Genomic DNA, 20,670 nt, shown 5'->3' with positions numbered 1-20,670 from the left:
CTTTCTGTCTTCAGTTTCCAGCTCACAGAACTAGAGACTCGATTACAAGCAGATTATGGGAACTATAGACTATATGACCACTGTATGTCTTTAATAAGATCATCATCTCAGATCTGACTCATTGTCTTTTCTCTTTCTGTCTTCAGTCTGAGTGATTGCAGAATTACAGAGGAACGGTGTCTCATCCTGACTTCAGCTCTGAAATCAAACCCATCACACCTGAGAGATCTGGACCTGAGCGGGAATAAACTAGGAGACTCTGGAGTGAAGCCCTTATGTGACGCACTGAAGGATTCACACTGTAAACTGGAGAGATTGAGGTGAAGAACTCAATATCTCTATAGTCTGAGTTCACACTACATTTATGAAGATGATATAACTCTACAGAATAAAGAGTTCCCTTTATCGAGGGAACTTCACACTGCGTCGGAACGACGAAATGGGGATGCTCCCTAAGCATCAGCGGCTCTGAAGTCTGAATAGAAACTAGACCAATCCGATTGGCGTGCGTGATGACGTCATTGTGACGGCGTACCCGGAAGTATAAAAGGGGAGCCGGCGCATAATGGCGGCAGTCTTTGCTCTTCAGCAGGCGCTCTCTGTTACATTGTCTGTCTATTTACTGTTGTTCTGTCCAGTTGCGATTGAGTTGTGTGTGTGACTAGTTTAAAAAGTGTGAATGATGGAAAGAGAGTACAAGCAGTGTGTGCATCCTTGCCCTCGTTACATCTCGGGCTCGGATACACACATGCTTTGTGTGCAGTGTCTGGGTGCTCAGCACGCTCGGGCGGTTCTCGAGGGAGCCGCCTGTGAGCATTGCGAGCGGCTGACACTCAGACTGCTCCGCTCTCGGCTGGCCGTGTTCGATGAGACCGGCCAGCCTCGTGAGCCCCGTGGTTCTGGACCCGCGGTCGCTGAGGCGGCTCGGCGTCGCAGATCATGGGGCTCACAGCGGGACTTGTCAGAGGGTTTTGGGACTGCTGCGGCACCTTCCCAATCCTCCTCTGACAGTTCTGATGATCTTCCTCCCCGTGTGGAAGCCCGCTCTGCGGCATCTTCCCCCGGGGTGGAGGGTCAGATGCTCGTTCTCTCCGGTTCTGAGGAGCCGGAGGGCGCGGGCATCGAGGCGGGGGATGAAGCGGGACTCTGCACGTTTCATCCACCCGCCCATGAGGAGCTGGTTGAGGTGTTGACCCGGGCGGTGGCCAAATTAAAGATCGATTGGCCACAAGAAACGCAGGAAGTCCAGCCACCCAGCAGGCTGGACGACCGGTTTCTTTTGCACCGGGTCCAAACACCGCGCCGGGGCTTACCTTTCTTCCCAGATCTGCACGCTGAGGTGTGCAGATCGTGGAAGAAGCCCTACTCCTCGCGTGTTTCCAATCCCCCAGTGTTGGATTATTCCAATGTCCTGGGGGCACGCGAGGCGGGCTACGGGGCAATGCCGCGGGTGGAAGATGCTCTCGCGAGCTATCTTTCGCCCGAATCGGCATCGTCCCTGAAAGCTCCGGTGCTGCCCACCAAGCCATGTCGTGACACCTCGGCTTTGGTGGGCAAGGCTTATATGGCGGCTGATCGGGCTGGTAGTTCCCTGCACACTCTTTCCATTCTGCAGGCCTACCAGGCCGACCTCCTGAAAGAGTTAGACGAGGGGGAAGGTCCCTCTCCAGAGGACATTTTAGAGCTGGCCGCAGATTTGTCTCTCCACATTACCAAGGAGACGGCCCGTGCCATTGGCCGCTCCTTAGCTGGCATGGTAACTGTGGAGAGACATCTCTGGCTGAATTTGTCGAGGATAAAGGAGAAAGATAGATCTTTTCTCCTTGACTCCCCAATCTCGCCTTCTGGGTTGTTTGGGGACGCGGTTAACGCCGTGGTCTCCAGACACCAGGAGGCGAAGAAGCAGTCAGCGGCCTTCCAGCAATTTCTCCCTCGCCGCTCTAAACCAGGAAAGGCTGGCCCTAGCGGGCAGCCTCAGCCGTCTGCCAGCTCCTCGCATCGGCAGATGCAAAAAGAGAGCGTCGCCTCTAGAGCCCCTCCTCCGGGAGCCTGGCAACAGAAGCGGCGCTCTCACCAGCAGCCAACCGCTCCTAAGGGCGATCTAAGGAACGTCCTTCAGGCGCGGAAGGCTGCCGGGAAGAAGTCCTAGCCACGGCAGGGCTTCTAAGGGCAGTCCCTCCCACGAAGAGACAACCGAGGTTGTTCTCTTCGAGGCACCCTGGGGAAATCAATGTGGTAATCCCGCCGTCTATGACGCTTCGGGCCACATAGATTTCCTCCGAACGCACGCTGTCCCATCCGCCTCTGGAAAGACCTGCGGTGGGACAGCTCGCGTGTCCGCACATAGAGACTCATTCCCAGCTTCTCCCTGCCGGTCAGCCGCTTCAGGGGGTTGGGGACGAGCCTCGTGTAACACCCGATGCCAGCCTCGAGAGGCTGGTTCCCTTAGTAGATTATCTCGGCGCATGGAAATGCCTTCCGAGTATTTCTACTTGGGTCCTGCAGACTGTAGAGAGAGGTTACAGACTGCAGTTCGGTCACCCTCCTCCGAAATTCAGGGGGTTAAACTGGACTGCAGTGGTACCAGAGCAGGCTTGAGTAATGGAACTAGAAGTAAAACCCTTACTGGCGAAGGAAGCCATAGAACAGGTTCCTCCGCTGGAAAGGGAGTCCGGGTTCTACAGCCGGTACTTTATAGTTCCCAAAAAGGATGGGGGGTTACGTCCAATTCTAGATCTGCTGCATTTGAATCGATCTCTAAGGAGGTTCAGATTCAAAATGCTCACGATCCCCACCATCGTGAGTCAGATCCAGTCCGAGGACTGGTTCGTCACGATAGATTTGAAGGACGCATACTTTCATATCCCCATCCTTCCGTGTCACAGGAAGTATCTGAGGTTCGCTTTCGGGGGCGAAGCATACCAATATCGAATACTTCCCTTCGGCCTAGCCCTCTCCCCACGCACTTTCACGAAATGCATGGATGCAGCTCTAGCTCCAGTGAGGCTTCTGGGCATCCGGGTATTGAATTACATCGACGACTGGCTCATATTGGCCCAGTCGTACGATATGGCAGTTCGGCATCGAGATGTCGTTCTGACCCATATAAAGTGCTTGGGGCTGAGACTCAACACGAAGAAGAGCGTGTTGACGCCATCCCAGAGGATTACGTTCCTAGGGATAGTATGGAATTCGACTACGATGCGGGCACAATTGTCTCTCCCGTGCGAGTCGAGACCGTATGGGCGATGGTCTCGGGAATAAGGCTAGGCCACAGCATCACTGTGAAGCGCTTTCAGAGAGTGCTGGGGCACATGGCGGCAGCGTCCAACGTGATACCGTTCGGCCTGCTGCACATGAGACCCCTCCAGTGGTGGCTGAAAACCAAGGGGTTTTCCCCCAGAGGGAATCCCTTCCGTATGATCAGGGTAACGCGCAGATGCCTTCGTTCCCTAGTCATATGGAAGAAACCTTGGTTTCTGTCCCAAGGGCCAGTGTTGGGAGCGTCCTGTTGCCGGAGATCCGTTTCAACAGACGCCTCCCTCACTGGTTGGGGCGCGGTCATGGACGGCCGCTTTGCGAGGGGCCCGTGGGAGGGCCGTCATTCCTCCTGGCACATCAACTGCCTGGAGATGATGGCGGTCTACAAAGCTCTCAGGAGCTTTTTCCCGGAGCTCCGCGGCCAACATGTCCTGGTACGGACAGACAATACGGCTGTCGTAGCGTACCTCAATCACCAGGGAGGGTTAAGATCGCGCCCTCTATGCAGACTGGCGCATCTGATTCTCCTATGGTCCCAAGGGAAACTGTTGTCCATCAAGGCAATGTATGTCCCAGGGGTTCAAAATCAGGGAGCAGACATCCTGTCAAGGCAGGGGCTGAGGCCCGGGGAGTGGCGGCTCCACTCGCAGGTGGTGGAGGCCATATGCGAGAGGTTCGGCCCAGTGGAAGTGGATCTGTTCGCGTCTCGAGAGACGTCCCACTGTCCACTGTGGTTTTCTCTCACGCATCCAGCCCCGTTGGGGTTGGATGCCATGGTGCAGACGTGGCCGAGGCTGCGTCTGTACGCCTTTCCCCCGATCGCTCTGCTCCCGGGAGTCCTGGAGAGGGTTCGTCAACAGGGGGTCAGCCTACTTCTAGTGGCGCCCCGTTGGCCGACCCGAGTTTGGTTCTCAGATATCATAGCTCTGCTGGCAGGTCAACCATGGCAGATTCCTCTGAGGAGGGATCTCCTGTCTCAGGCGGCGGGCACGATATTTCACCCCCGACCGGAGATTTGGAACCTTTGGGTCTGGCCCCTGATGGGGCCAGGTACCTAGAGGCTGGCCTGTCGGCAGGGGTGGTAGAGACCTTACTCAGCTCCAGGGCTCCATCTACCAGAAGACTGTACAGCATCAAGTGGAAAGTCTTTTCCACTTGGTGCGGGGAACGTGAGGTGGACCCAGTTAACTGCCCGGTGGCTTCAGTGCTGGAGTTCCACCAAGATCGTTTCTCTGCGGGTCTGACCCCGTCCACACTCAAGGTGTACGTGGCTGCCATTGCGGCTTTCCACACACCTCTGGGTGATGGGCCTTTGGGTAGGCACCAGCTGGTTGTACAGTTCCTCCGTGGGGCTCGGAGGATGAGGCCTGTGGCTCAGTCCAGAGTTCCTACTTGGGACTTGGCAGTGGTTCTCGGAGGATTGGCTGAGGCCCCCTTCGAGCCATTGGAGCTGGCAGAACCAAAACACCTGACCTTTAAAGTAGCTTTTCTCCTCGCTATTACCTCTCTTAGGAGAGTGGGAGATCTCCAGGCCTTGGCGGTAACGCCAACTTGCCTGGAGTTTGCCCCGGGTGGAGTAAAGGCTATTTTACATCCTAGGCCGGGTTACGTACCTAAGGTCCCATCAAGGGTGGTCAGGTCACTGGTTCTACAGGCATTTCATCCTCCGCCTCATGTGACGGCGGAAGAAGGGAGACTTCACCTACTCTGCCCGGTTCGGGCACTTAGAGTCTATTTGGAGAAGTCTGCACAATGGAGGAGATCTCAGCAGCTGTTAGTGTGCTTCGGTTCACCTAAGAAAGGGTTGCCTGCTTCTACTCAGACAATCAGTAATTGGATTGTCCAGGCAATAACCATGGCCTATCGGGTGCGCAGTTTGCCTTCACCCTTGGCCGTGAGGGCTCATTCCACCAGAGGCATGGCCTCTTCAGTGGCCCTCCTTTCTGGGGTCCCCTTGCAGGATATCTGTGAGGCGGCTGGGTGGGCCACCCCGCACACCTTTATCAGATTTTACAGCCTGGATCTCCCTGCGACGCCTGGCGCTAGGGTGCTCCAGTCCTAGTTGTGCCCGGTCTCCGGCTTCACACTAGGGCAGGCGCTACCCTCGGTGTGGCCTAGTGGGTACTCATCCCCATTTCGTCGTTCCGACGCAGTGTGAAGTTCCCTCGATAAAGGGAACGGCTCGGGTTATGTATATAACCCTTGTTCCCTGAGAGGGAACGAGCACTGCGTCGCGCCGCCACACCTCGGCACGCCTGGAGCGCATGCTTCAGAGCAAAAAACTGCCGCCATTATGCGCCGGGTCCCCTTTTATACTTCCGGGTACGCCGTCACAATGACGTCATCACGCACGCCAATCGGATTGATCTAGTTTCTATTCAGACTTCAGAGCCGCTGATGCTTAGGGAGCATCCCCATTTCGTCGTTCCGACGCAGTGCTCGTTCCCTCTCAGGGAACAAGGGTTATATACATAACCCGAGCCGTTTTCTCATTTCTCTCAATGTAGGTTAAGCCGCTGTGATATGACAGATAAAGGTTGTTCTGCTGTGACTTCAGCTCTGAAATCAAACCCATCACACCTGAGAGATCTGGACCTGAGCTGGAATAATCTACGAGACTCAGGAGTGAAAAACCTCAGTGATCTACTGATGATCCCTCAATGCCAGCTGGAGAAACTACAGTTCGTATCATTATACTGTACAGTTACAGTCTGATCACAGTTCACTGTTTACTTTAAGACAACTGGACACAAGTCTCATCATTTACACTGAAGATCTGCATCTGCTGGTCTTTGCCATTGGTCACAATTAAAATTCAGTGTCTGAACTACTAAATCATTTCATTTAAAGTATTTGAAACAATGAACTGATTGTGTAGATGTTGTTCTGCAGAAATATCATGAGATCTGAATCTGCTGCTACAATAAACAAAAGAGAGATTAAAAGATTTAAAAAAGAAAGAGAAGAAACAACAGTTTCCAGCTCACAGAACTAGAGACTCGATTACAAGCAGATTATGGGAACTATATACTATATGACCACTGTATGTCTTTAATAAGATCATCATCTCAGATCTGAGTCATTGTCTTTTCTCTTTCTGTCTTCAGTCTGAGTTATTGCAGTATTACAGAGAAACAGTGTCTCATCCTGACTTCAGCTTTGAAATCAAACCCATCACACCTGAGAGATCTGGACCTGAGTGGGAATAAACTAGGAGACTCTGGAGTGAAGCCCTTATGTGACGCACTGAAGGATTCACACTGTAAACTGGAGAGATTGAGGTGAAGAACTCAATATCTCATGATAGTCTGAGTCAAGGTTATTTTCATAAACGAAAACTGAAACTAAGACTAAAACTATTGGTCAAAAAACATTTTCGTAAACTGAAATAAAATTAAAATATCTGAATAAATAAAAAACTAAAACTAAACGAAACTAACTATTACTAAAAAACTAACTGAAATAAAATAATAATTAGCAAAAATAAATATTCGTTTTTGTTATTAATAAGCTCTCTTTAATGTGGTGTAAAATCTGACTGTGGCGGTTGAGGGAGTTTCTGTATATTGCGCGACTGCGCGTGAAGTGATCAGGAGATTAACTGCTGTCCTGTGACGGACGCGGGCAGACAGTCAACACACCGCTAGTCCTAAACGGCAGTTCACAAAGAATCAATGCGTCCGTGGCAGTGAAATGGGAAATAACACAAGGTAATGAGATGCACGTTGAACATCTTTTAACTTAAGCTCACTGTTTAGAATGCCGTTTCTTACGCGACGAGAGACGCAGGCACAGAAGTCAGCAACTATAATAGCAAGTACTAGCCTACTGCGTGTTTGAGATTTCAGGTTTGCATAATATTGACAGGCTCAAAGGTGTTATCATAATCATTTACATTATATTATATTATTATCTGTGTGGAGACATTTCCCCACAGAGTAGGGAATACCAGGACACACACCAGGCACGATTCCAGTTTTGGATGGGCCAGACCAGTTGTGGGTGGGCCTTAAATTAAAAAAGTTATCAAGTCACTGTGATATACTGTTATAGATTATACAGTATTGTTCAAAATATTAGCAGTACAATGTGACTAACCAGAATAATCAAGGTTTTTAGTATATTTTTTATTGCTACGTGGCAAACAAGTTACCACTAGGTTCAGTAGATTCTCAGAAAACAAACAAGACCCAGCATTCATGATATGCACGCTCTTAAGGCTGTGCAATTGGGCAATTAGTTCAAAGGGGTGTGTTCAAAAAAATAGCAGTGTCTACCTTTGACTGTACAAACTCAAAACTATTTTGTACAAACATTTTTTTTTCTGGGATTTAGCAATCCTGTGAATCACTAAACTAATATTTAGTTGTATGACCACAGTTTTTTAAAACTGCTTTACATCTGTGTGGCATGGAGTCAACCAACTTGTGGCACCTCTCAGCTGTTATTCCACTCCATGATTCTTTAACAACATTCCACAATTCATTCACATTTCTTGGTTTTGCTTCAGAAACAGCATTTTTGATATAACCCCACAAGTTCTCAATTGGATTAAGGTCTGGAGATTTGGCTGGCCACTCCATAACATTAATTTTGTTGGTTTGGAACCAAGACTTTGCCCGTTTACTAGTGTGTTTTGGGTCATTGTCTTGTTGAAACAACCGTTTCAAGGGCATGTCCTCTTCAGCATAGGGCAACATGACCTCTTCAAGTATTTTAACATATGCAAACTGATCCATGATCCCTGGTATGCGATAAATAGGCCCAACACCATAGTAGGAGAAACATGCCCATATCATGATGCTTGCACCTCCATGCTTCACTGTCTTCACTGTGTACTGTGGCTTGAATTCAGAGTTTGGGGGTCGTCTCACAAACTGCCTGTGGCCCTTGGACCCAAAAAGAACAATTTTACTCTCATCAGTCCACAAAATGTTCCTCCATTTCTCTTTAGGCCAGTTGATGTGTTCTTTGGTAAATTGTAACCTCTTCTGCACATGCCTTTTTTTTAACAGAGGGACTTTGCGGGGGATTCTTGAAAATAGATTAGCTTCACACAGACGTCTTCTAACTGTCACAGTACTTACAGGTAACTCCAGACTGTCTTTGATCATCCTGGAGGTGATCATTGGCTGAGCCTTTGCCATTCTGGTTATTCTTCTATGCATTTTGATGGTTGTCTTCCGTTTTCTTCCACGTCTCTCTGGTTTTGCTCTCCATTTTAAGGCATTGGAGATCATTTTAGCTGAGGAGCCTATCATTTTTTGCACCTCTTTATAGGTTTCCCCCTCTCTAATCAACTTTTTAATCAAAGTACGCTGTTCTTCTGAACAATGTCTTGAACGACCCATTTTCCTCAGCTTTCAAATGCATGTTCAATAAGTGTTGGCTTCATCCTTAAATCGGGGCCACCTGATTCACACCTGTTTCTTCACAAAATTGATGACCTCAGTGATTGAATGCCACACTGCTATTTTTTTGAACACACCCCTTTCAACTAATTCAACTAATTGCCCAATTGCACAGCCTTAAGAGCGTGCATATCATGAATGCTGGGTCTCATTTGTTTTCTGAGAATCTACTGAACCTACTGGTAACTTGTTTGCCACGTAGCAATAAAAAATATACTAAAAACCTTGATTATTCTGGTTAGTCACATTGTACTGCTATTATTTTGAACAATACTGTATGTTAGCTATATATATGGAAGCTATATTTTCCACTTTTTATCTCACAATTTGACTTTTTTTCTCTCACAATTGCGAGTTATAAAGTCACAATTCTGACTTTATGTCACGTAATTGCGAGTTTATATCTCATAATTTTGAACTTATAACAACTGGATTGGCTAAATGACACTCATATTTTTGCGTCAAAAGACAGGCTTAAAAGATTGCCAAATGTGAAAATAGCATGGGAAGAAGAGAGGAAATGAGAAGAATATTCAATTCGTTGCAAATAAAATTATTTATTTATTTAAGTTGTAGCGCTATCCTATCGCGTGCAGAGGGAGTTTGAAAGACAACTGTTTATCCTGCCTCTCTGATTGAGCTGTCAATGGTGAGTTCCCCGACCAAACATCTTGACAGGGGTCTGGCTTGTCAGGTTAACAATTTCCACATGTGCAGCGCAATAAATTAGAAATATACACATGGGTTTGTTGATGAACATACAATTATTAATGCTGATAGTGAGGAATTATAGATGCAGCATCTCATAATGTCCCTCAAAAGCAATCACTCCCACGACTTCACCTCACCATTATAGTCTGCTATTTGCTTTTTATTTATTAAATCCAGGCAATTGGCCTAAGAAACCTTTTTTTAAAATTAAGATACAATTTAAACAAAACGAAATAAATGCTTTCTACAAAACAAAACTTAATATTAAATTAAATGTAACCACCAAAATCATTTCTGACCCACTCACATCTTTTCACTCATCGTAATCAGATGAAATGTAAAAATAATATTATATTATTTAAACATAAATATGAAGGAAAAAACGCATTGTTTAATGGCTACAACAAAGTAAGCTCCAGATAAATGTCTGAGCTGGATTTGAGCAAACATCAGTTTAGCGGTGAGCGGATCATAAGCGCGCGCCTGCGGATTATTGAGCGGAGTCAAGTCAGCTTTATTTATAGCCTATAGCGCTTTTACAATGATGATTGTTTCAAAGCAGCTTCAAAGTGTTAAACATGAAAATATTGCAACAAAATGTTATTCGGCTGTACAGTCGCTGTGGAGAAAACTGAAAACTAAATGTAGTTTTATCATGAGCCTCACCAGTCCGCTTCGCTGCGCTTTGCTCATTACAGGCTCGTTCTCGTCAAAACGCCCACGTATTGAACAATGGTCGGGTTTAAATTGGGCTCGGGCTTGATTTTTTTGAGCCCGATCTAACCTCTAACACACACACACACACCTCATATCCGTGCCGCTTAAGTAACCTAAGGGGCTTTCCTTGTCATTAATGCTTGGATAACACACACGTCTCCTTCCAATAATAATAATGTCTAGTGCGGTGGATGGGATATACAAACCTACCAAGTGCCATCACTTTGGAATGACCTATCGCGAGAGGAAAATAATACGTTTTAGTCGCATAACTGCAGCTAGGGAAACGCTGTCATTTCGCAAGTTTTTTATTGACATTTAAGAAATATCGCAAAAGATTTTCGCAAATCTGTAATGGAAACGCAGCTACTGTAAGCTCTCTCTCTCAAATGTCAACAGACTGAGGGACATAAGGCGAGACGTAAGCTCCTATTTGGTGTATTTTGGTGTTTTAATTCGGCTGACACTGGAAAAGACGCGTTCAACTGTACATGAAGTCATTGGCAGTGCTATCAGAGTTATCAGGCAGTGTTGTGTCCTGCTGCCCTCCTTTATCTCTTGTTTGCAGCGATGACGCTGATACCGTTCGCGCACGTTTAAGGTACATAAACAACGACTGCTGCAACATCCTTTACTGGAAATTATTTTCCCGATCTCGAACCTCCTGAACTTGCGCAGAAACATCAAAATAGACACAAACAACTGTTTTAAATTTGTTAAAGGGATCCCCTGGTGTTGAGACTTGTATGGCTTAATATAACATAAATTATGTCTCTTACTGAATTATGTAGTAGAAAACCCATGAAAGATCTACGTTATTTTAAAAAATCGATTTTATATTTGGACCATGGGCGATGACGTAGATTGGTTGAACTCCTCAATCAGCTGGCGTTACCCGTAGCTATTTTTACCACAACGCAACTCGAAAATTGTTTCAGAGTTAAACAAAACCAATGAATTGCTTTGTAATTGTACTTAAAACACACTCAAACATACATGTGCACACAAACTCACCTACACAAGTCACAAACAGATCGGCGGCCGGGCACACACACCTGACAGACTGCGCTGTCTCAATCGAGATGTTGGGCTGCTCAGTCTCCACGACAGGGGCTGAATCCAAAATCGACCCCCTATACCCTGAAATAGGGCATTATTTGAAGGTACGGCCATTTGTAGTGTTGTCCGACACCATAGGGACATGTTCGAGTGCAGTCATTCAGTCTCACGTTCACCGCAATAACGAGTGTACAGCCGGTTTACACACAACAGCTGTCCGACTTCGTACACTGTCGTGAAGTCGGACAGCTGTTGTAAATCGGCTGTACACTGCGGTGCAACGTGAGACTGAATGACTGCACTCGAACATGTCCACTATGATGTCGGACAGCACTACAAATGGCCGTCCCTTCAAATAATGCCCTATTTCAGGGTATTAGGGGGTCGATTTCGGATTCAGCCCCTGTCATGGAGACTGAGCAGCCCAACATCTCGATTGAGACAGCGCAGTCTGGCAGGTGTGTGTGCCCGCCCGCCGATCTGTTTGTGACTTGTGTAGGTGAGTTTGTGTGCACATGTATGTTTGAGTGTGTCTTAAGTACAGTTACAAAGCAGTTCATTGGTTTTGTTTAACTCTGAAACAATTTTCAGAGTTGCGTTGTGGTAAAAATAGCTACGGGTAACGCCAGCTGATTGAGGAGTTCAACCATTCTACGTCATCAACCTAGAACGCAAACAAAATGGCGCCGCCCATGGTCCAAATATAAAATCGATTTTTTAAATAACGTAGATCTTTCATGGGTTTTCTACTACATAATTCAGTAAGAGACATCATTTATGTTATATTAAGCCATACAAGTCTCAACACCAGGGGATCCCTTTAAAAACAAAACATTTAGACTAGCCTATTACCACAAATTATGAGCTAATTTGCCATTCTCAACCATTTTTTGACTAAATTAAAATATATTAAAAGTTTGTATTTTTTTTAAAGAAAAGTTTTGGGTGGGCCTGTTGAAAAGTGGGTGGGCCTAGGCCCGTCAGGCCCACCCATAACGCCGTGCCTGACACACACACACACACGTTTGTTTCACTATATAAGTGAGGACATTGCATGAACTTCCATTGATTTATATCAGGTTAATGATATTTTATATCCCCTAACCCAACCCCTATCCCTAAAACTACCGATCACAAGAACGTGCAAAACAATAGATTTAAATAAAAACATGTTTTGGCCGATTTATAAGCCTTTTTAACTAGTGGACCAGTCAAATGTCCTCACTAGTCAGTTATCATAATATTTTACTAGATAAGTGAAGACATTGGCCCCCTTTACAATTATAGCACAACACACACACACACACACACACACACACACACACACACACACACACATACACGTCTATATTACCAAGAGGGGACTATGACTCTACACTATCCAAGAGGGGACCTGTGTTTCTAGTCATTTTGAAGAAACAAAAATTACATACAAAATTTTCTTTTAAGGTCCTTATTCATAATATAACTTCAAATAAGCATTTTTTTATTTTTTTAAAAACATGCCAAGAGGGGACCTGTTGGATGTCTACCTATCCAACAGGGGACCTCCATAGACTCTAATGGAGCTGTGTGTGTGTGTGTGTGTGTGACCGATGTCTACCTATCCAACAGGGGACCTAATGGAGGTCTGCAGTGGAGCTGTGTGTGTGTGTGAATGTGAAGTGAGCTGGCAGTCAAGTCTGTCTTCATTATATATATATATATATATATATATATATATATATATATATATATATATATATATATATATATATATATATATATATATATGTGCCATCTCCACCATTACATGTCTTTACAAATAAATAACATTGTTTTTTAAATGATAATAAATGCAGTTAAGCTTCGTACAGACTGTATATTGTCTCAAGTAATAATATGTCTTTTTATAATAACTGTGTTCTTTTGAATGTACTGAGAAGTATTTATTTGTAACCTAAAATATACTTTAATGCCATTTATTTTGAAGCTTATGTAGCACCCGTACAACCACTCTGTGAATTACTTACAAGAATGGGGGGTGCTTGGGTTCGATGTAATTCAGGTGGATACCACGAAGGTGCACCTAATAAGATTCTAATGTATTGTAAAACCTTTTTTCACAAAACTATTTCCAAATAAATAAGACCCAGAGATGGTTTTTGTTTAGCAAAGCAATAGGGTAATACCCTTGTTTAATTGAATAAAATAATTTGGCAAATAAAAGATAAAAGCTTCCCCAAACTCACAATATTAGCAAATGTACGACAATAAAGAACCAAAATATCTCACAAACACTTAAATACTAGCACCTTTAAATCTAGCTAGAAACCCTAATAGTTTCACTCACACTTTACAAAACAACAAAACCATGTCAAGTGTCCTGTAATGAGAACTTAGCAAATGCGATGGTGGGCCCACTCAAACACACATGCACACATGTTCCAGGTTACTCACGGTACCGATATTAACGAAGAAAAAACACGTTGCAGGCCTGTTGGGTCTTGCAAAACATTGAGTGCGCTGAAAGGACTCTTGCAAAGCTTTTAGAGTGTGGAAAACTGTGGTCCGGATGCTCAGGTGCGGTGCGATGAACCGACATGCTCCGCCCAGCGTATGCCCGCTGTGCCTATGCTCGCTCGGCGACCTCCGATCACGGCTTCCGCTCCGATCTCTCCTGCTCCGTCAGGCGGATCTCCGACCCCCGTTTTCACTCAATCTCTTGCTCACCCGCATCACGAGTTCACGATCATCTTCTCTGAGCCTTCCACTCAGTTTCAACAACTTTACAGGGTCTTTACAGCGTCTTTTTCTTTCCCGCAAAACGTGCGAGTGTCCCCGTGCTCTACCTGTGTTCTGTTCAACGCGAGGAGAGGAAAAAAAAAACACGCTCTCCAGCACTTCCTCACACGCGCCTCTCGCGTGTATTCACGTTTTTACGTGCCTGAGCCAAACACGATCTACTATATGGCATGAATACACAAATGACCAATAAAACCCAGTAACAATAAAACAATAAGAATAAAGTAATAGCAATACAAACCCTTTGGTAATATAATTTATCCAAATAATATATACTTTAAACTTTAGTTTTAATCACTTTCATGCAATAGTTACCCAATATTGATCTCCTTTGAAATTATGTAAAATGAATATTTACTTATTCAAAAATCAGGTGTCCACTATTATTTATGTAAAGTAAATAAACGTTTACTTTTTAATAGTCATGTGGTTTGGTTTTGAGAGTAAGACGGGATTAATCATAACCCACCCAGTTTCCAATGCACTATAATGCCCAAGTTTAGCACTGGGCTACATCCTCCCCCTCTTAGATGATTTTGATGCCCTCATCAAAATAAACCTTAGATGACTCTAATAGTCTTAACGTCAAGGGTAGAGGCCAGATTAGAACAAGTGAAACACAACGCCATGGGGTGGCACCAGAGAGTTTGACATATACTACTTCTGGAGTCTCCGTAGAGTCCACTTCCCACCAGCACTCCATGGCTTAGGACTGTCACAGGGTAGTCACAGGGCTTTCCAAGTTCATTGTAGCTCAGCTTGACCACTGGACGGATGACTCTTTTTGAACGCTCAACTTGTTCAATCTCAGTTTGAGTATCTGGAGAGGGGTTGAAATCTGCTCCCCTATCTAGAACGTTGACTTCTGGATCAACATTAGGAGGCAGGTTTGGAAGATCACTGACCACTGGCTCCATCTCAGCCAGGGCTTGAGCTTGGTTTTCAGGTTCGGTGACATTTGGGTTGGATTGCTCTGTGGACACTTCTGGACGTGTCAACAGCTTGTCCAAGTCGAACGCAACTGGTCTTGGCAGGTATACTTCATCGTACTCTGATTCTGAGGACACATCACCATCGTGATCGTTTGTCGGTATCAGTTCTTTTGTCTTTTGCTGAAGTGATCTGGTCACAGGTCTTTGTTGTGTCCCCCCTTCACTTCCGTCAACTGGGATCCTCACAAGATATCCAATGGGTAACAGGTGGTTATGATGAATAGTCTTTTCTGCTCCCATGCCTCTCTCTGGTTTGATCTTATAGACAGGTATGTTGGGTAGCTTCTCCATAACAATATATGGTGAAGGTCGCCACTTGCATTTCAATTTATGCTTGCCTGTGACACCAAAGTTTCTCAGCAGCACCCTGTCGCCCTTGTCAAGGATATGTTCTTTGACATGCTTGTCGTGCGCTTTTTTGTTTCTTTGGTGGTTCTTGTCTGACGATTCCGTTGCAAGACGGTAGGCTATTTGGAGATCTTTCTTGAGCTTAGCAACATACTGATGGTAGGACTTTGTCTTTTGGTTGTCCTCAGTCACGCCAAAGCAGATGTCTACCGGTAAGCGAGCTTCTCTGCCAAACATTAGCAGGTAAGGCGAATAACCTGTTGCGTCATTTTGAGAACAGTTGTAGGCATGGACCAACTGACTGATCTTTTGACTCCATTTTTGTTTCTGCTTTGGATCAAGTGTGCCCAGCATTGACAAGAGTGTACGGTTGAACCTTTCTGGTTGCGGATCTCCCTGAGGGTGGTAAGGCGAGGTTCTTGACTTACGAATACCCAACATCATCAGAAGGTCTTGGATCAGTTTGCTTTCAAAATCGCGGCCTTGATCCGAATGTATGCGGGCAGGGAGTCCGTAGTGTACAAAGTAGCGCTCACACAGTATCTTGGCAACGGTGTTTGCCTTCTGGTCTTTGGCTGGAAAAGCTTGGGCGTATCGAGTGAAATGGTCTGTCACTACAAGGATGTTGGCGAAACCTTGGGAGTCTGGCTCAAGTGACAGAAAATCGATACAGACGAGGTCTAGAGGGCCTTGGCTGGTGATCTGCTTTAAGGGAGCAGCCCTCTGAGGAAGAGTTTTACGAGTGATGCATCTCCCGCAGTTCTTGATGTACTGTTCAACCTCAGCTCCCATCTTCGGCCAATAGAACCGGTTTCTGATAAATTCGATGGTCTTGTCCACGCCCAAGTGACCAGACTCGTCGTGCAGAGATCTCAATACCATGGTGACATAATCTCTGGGCAGTACCAGCTGCTTTACCTCAGAACCATTTTTCTCAACTTTTCTGTATAGCAGATTGTTTTGAATGAAAAGCTTGCTGGCTTCTTTGTTCAACAGGACAGAAGTTGGATTGTTGGGGCTGGTGAATGATGGACCACCACGAAGTGACTGTTTGACTGGAGCGATAGTTGAGTCAACATCTTGAGCGGTGACCAGGTCTTTGTGACTGAGCTGACTCAAAGAACCGAGATCCAGCCGGACTGGGTAGGCGAAACACTCTGGTATACCATCAGGTGACACTCCGAGTGACTCAGCAATAGTTGTGGGTTCTGTTGACATTTCGCGGCATTTAATCTGCTTACACAGAGCTTGAACACTTTCAGTCGGTACACTCTGCCAGCCTTCTTCTGTGGTTGGAAGAGGGTTGCGTGACAGGGCATCGGCGTCGATGTTGCTGCTGCCAGGCCTGTACTGAAGTGTGAAATGGTATGTGGCAAGTGCTGAGAGCCAGCGGTGACCCGTCGCGTTGAGTTTGGCTGTCGTGAGAATATAAGTTAAGGGGTTGTTATCGGTTCTCACGGTAAACTGTGCTCCATACAAGTAATCGTGGAACTTGTCTACAACGGCCCACTTAAGTGCCAAAAACTCGAGCTGGTGCACTGGATAGTTCTTTTCAGAGGCACTTAGCTTGCGGCTCGCGAAAGCAACAGGTCTCAAGCCCTCTGAGTACTCTTGGTTGAGGACAGCACCCAGCCCATGAAAACTGGCATCAATGTGAAGGATGTAGGGCTTGGTGGGGTCAGAGAATGCCAGCACAGGTGCGTTTGTGAGGCAGTGGATGATCTTTTGGAATGCTTCTGAACAAGACTGGTCCCACCGGTCACCAAAAGGCTCATTGACTTTGTAGTAGGCCTTGTCTGATGAAGAGGTGGACTTTCGCTTCTTTTGGGTAGGAGGATACCCTTTGCACAGCTCTGTAAGTGGTCGGACAATGATGGAGTAGTTTTTAATAAACCTGCGGTAGTAGCCGCAGAACCCCAGGAATGACTGCAAAGAAGGAAGGTCAGTTGGCTGCTTCCACCTTGTCACTGCTTCAACTTTGTCCGGGTCTGTGGCGATACCATGCTCAGAGACGATGTGCCCGACATAGGTGACTTGGGATCGACAGAACTGGCACTTGTCGAGGGACAACTTGAGTCCAGCTTCTCCCAGACGAGTGATGACTTTTAGGAGTCTTTGCTCATGCTCCCCCAGAGTCTTGCCGAAAACAATGAGGTCATCAAGGTAGACAATGACTTCAAGCATGTGCATGTCGCCGACTGCCTTTTCCATCAGTCGTTGAAATGTCGCAGGGGCCCCTGTGATCCCCTGCGGCATCCGCTCAAACTGGAAGAACCCCAGCGGACAGATAAAGGCGGTTTTCTCTTTGTCCTCCTCAGCCATTGGGATTTGGTAATAGCCACTGCGCAAATCCAAAACTGAAAACCACTTACTGCCAGACAAGCAATCGAGAGCATCGTCGATACGGGGTACAGTGTACTGATCTGGTATAGTTCTACGGTTCAGGGTGCGGTAGTCAATGCACATACGAAGTTGACCATTCTTTTTACGTGCAAGGACAATCGGTGATGCATATGGACTTCTTGATTCTTTTATGATCCCAGCCGCCAACAAACCTTGCAGGTGACGCCGAAGATCATCCAAATCTGCAGGGGCAATACGTCGAGATCTCTCTCTGAAGGGAGTGCCATCGTTCAGGCGAATGTTATGTTCTACACCTTTAGCTAAACCGACATCCCACTCTTCAATAGAGAACACATGGGAATACTGTGCAAGCTTTTGACTCAGCCTCTCTTTCCACTCTTTGCTGATAGGGGACTCACTGAAGTCAAACAGAGAGGGATCCATAGCTGGAACAGATTCGATTTTAGGGTTTGGTGCATCTGTCACAATGTCAGCGACATGAAGGTGAGCTATCACGGTGCCCATGGGAATGGCAGTTTGCTTCAGAGACTCATTACGCAGGAGAACCAGGAAGTTGTTTGGATCTAACATCTTAGAGAACAACACAGTTGGCTGGACCAGTACACTTGGAGGAAGAGCAGGTGAGTGGGCTCGTTCAATGATGAGTATGCTGTCTCCAATGTGTTGTTTTTCTTCAACTTTGCAGATAGCAATGTATTCAGTGCCAGGTGGGACGCTAAGAGGACCAGGCCCAGACCACTTAACTTCAGCCACAGGTAAGTCCTTGTTGTCTTTTGTGGTCATCACCGCAGAAATGGGTAAGTAGTTAGTCTTTTGAACATGGATTTTGACTGAGTTGACATTCTCTGTGTCTTCTTTCTTTGTTCTGGATTTGAAAGGCTGAAACCCCCTAACGTTTGTGCCAATCAGGACAGGTATAGCCTGGGAGCACCGTGGATCAGGACACACCAAGGCCAGGACAGGAACAGACTTGACTTTGTGGGACCCTTTTGGCAGCTCCAACTCAACTTGGATGTAACCTTTGTACGGGTAACTGCTCTCTGACTCACTTAGACCCCATATGGCTAGACCGGTTACAGAGTGTAACTGAAGGTGTGACAGATGTTCGGCATACCAACTGTCGAAGATGATTGTAACTTGAGATCCACTGTCCATCAGCGCAGTGCAGGGGTTGCCATTGATCCTAGCTTGAGCAGTTGAGGGCGGTCCAATGAGTCCCTTGGGCAAACTGTTGGTCTGTACATTTACCAAGCTTCTCTTGACACTTGCATTTGTGGTTTTGGTTCTTGTTTCGTTATCAGATTTCTGGTTCTGCTTGGATTTCCTTTGAACTTGCAGCAGTTTCTGGATAACTTTGGGATAGTTCTCGGGAGATGCACACCTGTTTGCAAAATGCCCGTCTTCACCGCACCGATAGCAGAAAAAATCACTTGGGTCTCTGATTGCAGAAGGTCTTTGCTGCCAAGGTCTTGACTGGGCCTCTTGTGGGTGGGGCTCATTAACTGAACTGTACTTGGGCTTGACGGACATAACAGAAACTTGCTTTCGGAGCTTTACAACTTCTTTCTTTAAAGCTTGAACATTTTTGTCTTCGGAGTTCTCTGCCACCGGAGTGACTGAAAGAGGTGCGCTTGACATGGTGGCGGGAGCAGAGAGTTCACTTACTTGTGCTCTGAGATGATGTATTTCGGCTTTCAACTCTTTTAATTCGGTTTCAGAGGTCACGGTAGCACTTTTGGCATAGACAGCTTTGGGTGGATGGAGTCTGCGACGTGAAGCTTCATGCTCCTCCTCCAGGCGTATCTCATTTAGCAGCTCGAGAAAAGTGGGAGGACTGTCTCTGCGGTCTCTCAATCCAAGCTTTAGTATCATAATGTCAGATCTGATGGCCCCTTTAATGAGTTGGTCAAGACGTGCTTTGTCTGCCGCCGATGATGGGAGCCCACCCTTTTGGACTACTTTATTCAGGACTCTCTCAAGGCGTCTCAGGAACTCAGAGAGTTTCTCGTTGGGGTGTTGACACAACATTCGGAAGGCAAAGTAAAGTTCTTCACCACTCTCTGGATTGCCAAAGGTGGTCTCGAGAATGTCAATGTAGTCCATAGCAGTTGCAGATGGGTTGTTGAAACGGACAGCTTGAAGGATCTCGAGTGCAGGACCCTTTACACTTTCCATTATTCTCATTTTCTTTTCTCTTTCTGGGCGATCATATTCTTCAATCAAAAGTCTGGCTTGTTCAACCCAGTTGTCCAACTGTTCTTCTCCCGGGGGTGTGGGCATGACCCCTGAGAAGGTACGCAGTCTTCTGTAAAGGCTGTTGTCACCGTGTGTGGGCTTGCTTGTCAGTTGCAGGATATCACCAACTGCTCGAATAATAGATTCAGGAGTAGATGCTTGCAGTGAGGAAGGAAAACTGGAATCTGGTAGCGGCACATTCTGACCATCAGCGGCTGCCTGAGCTCGGGGTTCTTCCTCCTGCTCAGAAGGTCCAAAAATTCTCCATGGCGTAACGGACCCCTCAGGAACAACATCAAGAGGAATGGTATCAGCCTTCACATTCTCCCTGCACTCACATAACACAGTTAAACTTTGAGACTGTGGGTCATACATTCTTCCTCTCACTCTGACTCTCCCAAGTACTTTGACAGTCTGCAGCGTTGCTTCAATGAAACCCACCTCAGTTTCAGGAGGTACATCTTTAACCAGCAAGGCTTTCACCGGGTCTATGCCTTCTCCAACACACCAGTTCTTCAACTGAGCCATCCCCACGGGTTGTGCACTTACAGTTATCACTTGTCAGGGCTAAATTTGTTAGATTTTAGTTCTATTTTAACACAGATAATCCTTAAATGGTGTTTTCTTGGCTTAGAATGCTTAGTGGAACTCTTCTTTTGCAGTTTTCAACTCTTCTCCATAGGTACTCTTTACGATGGTTTTAAATGTAGATTCACAGCTAGTCAGCTTTTAATTCTAAACACTTTTTAAACAAACTATATAAATCTCTGGGTCAAAACTAAAGTAAC

At 46.1% G+C, this 20,670-nt stretch overlaps 1 protein-coding gene across 1 annotated transcript in view; it reads left to right on the top strand.

The window, feature by feature from the left end:
- Nucleotides 1–20,670, top strand: part of LOC137040660 (NLR family CARD domain-containing protein 3-like) — a 91,995-nt gene that overhangs the window by 50,515 nt on the left and 20,810 nt on the right. Inside the window, exons 7-9 of the mRNA XM_067416449.1 lie at nucleotides 147–320; nucleotides 5,769–5,942; nucleotides 6,369–6,542. Of these exons, the coding sequence (XP_067272550.1) occupies nucleotides 147–320; nucleotides 5,769–5,942; nucleotides 6,369–6,542 (522 nt within the window). The remainder of the gene's footprint in view (nucleotides 1–146; nucleotides 321–5,768; nucleotides 5,943–6,368; nucleotides 6,543–20,670) is intronic.

Source organism: Pseudorasbora parva, chromosome 14 (assembly GCF_024679245.1).
Source record: "Pseudorasbora parva isolate DD20220531a chromosome 14, ASM2467924v1, whole genome shotgun sequence".
Taxonomy (NCBI): domain Eukaryota; kingdom Metazoa; phylum Chordata; class Actinopteri; order Cypriniformes; family Gobionidae; genus Pseudorasbora; species Pseudorasbora parva.
This window is presented reverse-complemented; position numbering and strand designations above follow the sequence as displayed.